The sequence below is a fragment of the Ovis canadensis genome, chromosome 2 (genome assembly GCF_042477335.2).
Source record: "Ovis canadensis isolate MfBH-ARS-UI-01 breed Bighorn chromosome 2, ARS-UI_OviCan_v2, whole genome shotgun sequence".
In the NCBI taxonomy this organism is placed as follows: domain Eukaryota; kingdom Metazoa; phylum Chordata; class Mammalia; order Artiodactyla; family Bovidae; genus Ovis; species Ovis canadensis.
In genome coordinates, this window is record NC_091246.1 from 231496188 (window position 1) to 231502187 (window position 6000).

At 48.1% G+C, this 6000-nt stretch overlaps 1 protein-coding gene across 1 annotated transcript in view; it reads right to left on the reverse strand.

The window, feature by feature from the left end:
- The window catches only part of WDFY1 (WD repeat and FYVE domain containing 1), a 55466-nt gene extending 50029 nt beyond the window's left edge, over window positions 1–5437 (reverse strand). Inside the window, exon 1 of the mRNA XM_069574672.1 lies at window positions 5182–5437. Within this exon, the coding sequence (XP_069430773.1) occupies window positions 5182–5318 (137 nt within the window). The 5' untranslated portion in view covers window positions 5319–5437. The remainder of the gene's footprint in view (window positions 1–5181) is intronic.
- Window positions 5438–6000: the final 563 nt, after the last annotated feature.

Sequence of the window (6000 nt, forward strand, 5' to 3'; positions counted from 1 at the left end):
GACAAAACAATTTCCTGCAGAAATCAACCTTGACCTTTAGGCCCCTGAAACAGTAGTATCAGCAGGCATCTCTCCAAACTCTAATTTTTCAAAACTGAAGATAGCTAGCCCATAGCCTTAACTTACTGGTAAGACTTTTAGTAAGATTTTACCTTTAAAAAAATGCTATCTATCCTTTTCAACCAACTGCCTAAGTTTTTGGTGCAACTCAAAGAAGTTCAGAAAGCAAACGAGTCCAGGGAATCATTTCCTGTTGCCTCACAACATCTCAGTTCTGTCCTGAAAGTAGAGTCTCATTTTCTGTTTCTCCGACCAGGAAAATGACTGCCACAGTTAAATTCTGAAATGTAACACTGAGGTTATTACTTTTATTTTTACAGTTTCCTGACTAGAAAGACGGTCATACTCCATTGACTCAAGAATATCTTTTTTTTTTACTTTACCAGTGTATCGTTTTTCTACGCTGCATGCTCAGATATTCTAGTTCCAACGTGCAACTGAAAACTAAAATTTAAAAATACTAAGGTTTCATGAAGAATGAAGCTTAAACAAAGGAATTTGTGTGTGTGTGCTTAGTCATTCAGATGTGTGCAACTCGTTCCACCCCATGGACTGTAGCTCACCAAGCACCTCCGTCCATGGGATTTCCCAGGCAATAATACTGGAGTGGGCTGCCATTTCCTCCTCAGGGGATCTTCCTGACCCAGGGATTAAACCCACATGTCCTGCATTGGCAGGCAGATTCTTTTATCACTGAGTCACCTGGGAAGCCCCAACAAAATACAAGTGAATGCATATGAAAGAGCAGCACCATTCTCTGTTAACCCTTCAGGGCACAGTAATCCCTGAAGGTTTCTGATCAGACCCCTAAACTTGCTGCCCAAACCATTACCAGTGACTCCAGGTCCCATGGAATTAAGCTGAATCCTCCATATTAGTTTATTACTCCTTGGGGGAATTCTCTGTACTTAGCACTGCCAGATATAGTTCAGTTTTACTAGGAAAAAGATGGGTATATGCAAATGGCTCCAGGCAAATACATCCCATAAACTGACCAAAAAAAAAAAAAAAAGAGGACAAGGTATAAACAGTATTCTTTCCCAGTGCCTCTCCACAGACAAGCACGATGAATAATTCTCTTTTGCATAAAGAAATGGCCCTCCAAGTGTGACCAGCAGCATCAGCATGGACATCACTGGGAACCTGACAGAAAGGCAAACTCTGGGGCCCAGCCCCAGACTTATTGAACCAGGATCTTTGTGCTTTAACAAGATCCCTCTCCATGTGACCCTGATGCACATGCAAGCTCTGAGAACCACTATCTAGGTAAATGAGACAAACAAGTACATTAAGCCTAGACGAGGGTTTCTCCAACTCGGCATTAATGACATTTGGAGCTGGACAATCCTTTTCATGAGGGACTGCCCTGTGTGTTACAGGATGTTCAACATCCTCTACCCACTAGATTCCAGGAGCACCCTCCCCCAGGGGGCAGGGGGAGGGCAAAAGGCAGAATCCCAGCATTTTATACTTGTTGCCGGAGTCGTCAACCACTGACACTGCCTCAACTCAGGTTCTCCAAACGTGTAGGACTAGGTGCACGGCAGAAAGAACTAGGGCCTCAGAGTCAGATCTGGGTTCAAATCTCATTCCCATCATTTACTGGCAATGTGACCCTGGGAATTAACAGTTACTGCAGTGCCCCTCGCACCTCAGTTTTCTAAATGGCCAAATGTCCGTTACAATAAGACACCTACACTACGTGTTCCATAAAACTCCCAGTTGGACCCACAATAAAATGCATTGATCTCTCTGCAGTAAAACAAATGAATATTCATGCCACATGGGATAAATAAAGATTACAAACACTCTCATCTATGGAGGTCAAGTTTTAGCACCAGTGAGTTTTCAGGCCTAACTCACAAAAACACCTCTGACTTTTACAATACCCTGAATTTTGGAACTGTCGATAAGAGAAAGTGATTGAAACCATCTCACGGGGAGATGTGAGGACTGGATGCAGTCACATACACTGGTCCAATTCTCTACTGAAAGAGGGAGGGGACTTTTAAAAGGTTAACTATTGCTATTTTTAAAGTACAAATTCTGGGGGACTTCCCTGGTGGTCCAGTGGCTAAGATGCCACACTCCCAATACAGTGGGCCTGGGTTGGATCCATGGTCAGGGAGCTAGATCCCACATGCCGCAACTAAAAAGAACTCACATGCTACAGGGGCTTTCCAGGTGGTGCAGTGGTAAAGAATCCGCCTGCCAATGCAGGAGAAGCAAGAGATGCAGGTTAGATCCCTAGGTCGGGAAGATTCCTTGGAGGAGAAAATGGCAACCCACTCCAATGTTCTACCTGGACAATCCCAGGGACAAAGGGGCCAGGCAGCTACAGTCCATGGGATCACAAAGGCTCGGACATGGCAGACTGACCAAGCACACACACGATGCAACTAAGACCCCCTCGTGCCAAGTAAATGCATAAATATTTTGAAATAAAGAAAGATTTCAAGTACACATTCTGACAGTATCATTTGCTTGCTGTAAACTCTTTGATGGTCTCCCACTGCTTGCAAACTGAAGTCCAAATCTTAACAGTGGCACACAAGGAAGATCCTTCTATAACTGGACACTGGGCCTTCCAGCTCTCAGTACACTTTCTGCTCTGGGCATCTAGAAATAACCATGGTTCTATACCGCCTGCGATTCCCTCCTGCGATTTCCCTCTGCCTCGACCAGGGTCACAGAGACCATTCCTTCCACTAGTGATATCTCTTCCAGGAGGCTTTTCTTGAAACCCAGCGGTCACCCAAGGACCCTCCTTCCCCTGTGTCTCCCCAGCACCCAGGAAGTGGAGAGCACAGGGCCATCTCTTCATCACACCATCCAGCCCTTTGGGAACATCAATTTCAGCGTCCGTGTTTTCCACCCACAGATCTAAGACAGGCCTGGCACACAGTAAGTGCCCAATAAATGCTTGTTTGATGATAAACGGTGGTCAGTGTTCTATTTCCTGGCTGGCTCTATCAGGTCAGGCGGGGGCCATAAAATCATGAATCAGAAGTTATATAAGGGCAAGTGCTGTGACTTTTGCTCCTTGTTCTGTCTAGGGCCTGGCACTCAATAAGGAGATTATTTCTAAATCTATAAATGAGTGAATAAACAAACGATTGAAGAATATGACACAGACTTATGACAATGTGAAAACAAATCACCATATCCAACAACAAAAAAACCTCATAGCCATATGCTTTCATAAATCTCATAAAGTGTAGAACCTGCTTCAACGAGTGTCGTGCCTCCCAGAAAGTTCCATGAGCCTGAAACACAAATTAGAAACCCAAGGCCCCAACCCCCTACCTGATACAGTCCTCTGCCAGGACCCTGCTGTGCCCCCATGAAAGTGTCTCCCGGAACACTTCAGTCCCAGAGCAGCTAAGTAATCACTTTCCATAAAACATTGATCAACACTGCTCCTGGCCAGTAATCGCAAATACTCAGCAACTTACCCAACACACATGAGTCATGACTAAAATATTTTACTGAACAAAGACTTTTATAAACTGATGTCTCCATCTATGTTCATATCATGCAAATATCATTATTCTGTCTTTTGTCTTTTTTTAAAAACAGTTCCCTCTTCTCCCTGAGAAGGGCATGAGACTTAGCAACTGAACAAGAACAATTTCTCCCCGTGGCTCAGGCACCCCGCTGTCTCCCACTCCTTCCTGGTGACACACCCACATCCAGGTTTAACCAATGACTCCCCACCTCGTTGGCGGTCAGTTACTCTAAATTGCTTGCTCACAACAAACTCACTCAAAAGCAAAACACAAAGGTCAAATACGCGCTGGGGGTTTCGGGTTTCCTCTTCTCAATGGTAACAGGCCCTCAAAACTACCGACTTTAAAAACTAGACGACAAAAGGCTGTACTGTGCCTCCCTCTTTAACAAAACAGCAGAACCTTCCTTCTTCCAGACTTTCCACTTTTGCAATACCACCGTTTAAGAACACTCACTGCAGCAAGGAAACACAGTTTCTCTCAAAAACATCACTCTTTTCCTCCAAATTCCCACAGTAGAGCCACTAACCTTTGAAACTTTTAAGGGTTGACAAAACGCTCAAGTTACAACACAAACAATCTTTCTCCCAACCAATCACAAAACCCTGGAAAGACCAGAGAGCTGGACTGGGGAATCTTGGGGTGCATTTCTGGCGTCACCAGTATCTCTGTGCCTTTCTTTCCACGAACCTCAGTTTCCTCTTGGGGCGAATGAGAAAATCGCATCTGATCAGTGTTTCCCAAAGTATGATGGGCAAGACGCCCTGTTAACAAGACAAGAGCTGACTTTAGGTTCACAGAGATGAACGTTTTAGACATCAATTTTTTATGGCAAGGGATAACCGGTTTTCCATTAACAGTGGAAATATCAAATTTCTTTAAAAATAAAAGTATTTTTATTATTAGTCTTTTCTTAAGTGAGTCACTTTTACGGAAAAACAAGCAAACAAACATTGTTTTGTAAATAACAATTCAGGTGGTTCTAACAGCTGTGGAAAAGTAACTGATCTGGAGACGTGGTGAGCGCCAAAGAGAGGTGTAAACCCCAGCGTAGGGCAGAAGAGTGCTGAAGCCCCGGGAGGTTTGTTGAAAGAAAGGGTTCCCTGGCAGCCGGTCCCGCGGGAACCGGAGGCCAGTCCTGGCTCCCAGAGAAGGCGGCTTGGAACGGACCGCGGAGAGGACGCTTCCAGCTCTGGGCAAAGGAGAGTTGAGGGGGGCGGGGGTCCCGGGCTCGAAGAGCATACCGTGGGGGGTCTCGGACCAGAGGGGCGCGGCGGGGATGAGGGTCTCGGGCTGGGGGAGCGCAGTGGCCGGGGGTTGGGACAGGTGTCCCGGACCGGGAGGTGCGAAGCACGTACTGGGGTCTCGGACCAGAGGCGCGGCGGCGGGTCGAGACTGGAGGACCCCACAGGCGGGAACTCGAGGGAGGGGTCCCGGCGACCAAGACGGGCTGGCAGGGGACGACGGGCCGCGGGACCCGGGAACCGTGGACGCCCCCACGCGGAGAGAGCCAAGGCTGGCGACCCCCACGGCCCCCACACCCGGGCGCCGGTGGAATCCGGGCCGCCCTCGTCGCGCCTCGGCCCCGCCGCGCACCAGCCGCCGGCACTACCTGTCCTCGCTGGCCGTGATCACTCCGTCCTCCTTGGGGATAAGCAGTGCGGCCGTGACGGCGTCCTGGTGCCCCTCGATCTTGCTCAGCAGCACCGGACGGCTGCTCTGCGGCCTGGAGTGAATCTCGGCCGCCATGTTCGAGCGGCGGCGGCGGCGGTCTCCGCGACGGTCGGCCCATCAGCTGACTGCGGGCGGGCGGGGACCAGTTGGGTTTCGCTCCGGCTCCTTAGGCCGCGTGGGTGCCGCGCCGCCGTAAGCTCTCGAGTGCTTCCGCCGCTTACCGTATTGGCTGAGGAAGCCGCGCAGCTAAAAAATTACGTAGCCAGGAGAGGCCTGTGAAGGGTTCGCCTGAGAAGTGGGAGAGGTTACGAAGTTCGAAAAGGAAACTCATGGATCCAGGAATGGATTGAGCAGTTGGCGGTGAAGAGGAATTGTCCCTCAAACTAGAACCTATCGAAAATAACAATACTGTACTGTATTCATTCTAAGAAGCCTTTGTTTGGACCACACCTCCATTCCAGACATGTTAAAGTGCGAAAAATAAGAATGCAATTTAGAATCTTTGAAAGGCATTCATTGAGTAGCGACTATATACCAAGCACGATCCTAAAATCTTTTTTGGGTTCAGTCAGTTCAGTCGCTTAGTCGTGTACGACTCTTTGCGACCCCATGGACTGCAACACGCCAGCCTTCCCTGTCCATCACCAACTCCCGAAGATTGCTCAAACTCATGTATCCAGTCGGTGATGCCATCCAACCATCTCATCCTTTGTCGTCCCCTTCTCCTCCTGCCTTCAATCTTTCTCAACATCAGGGT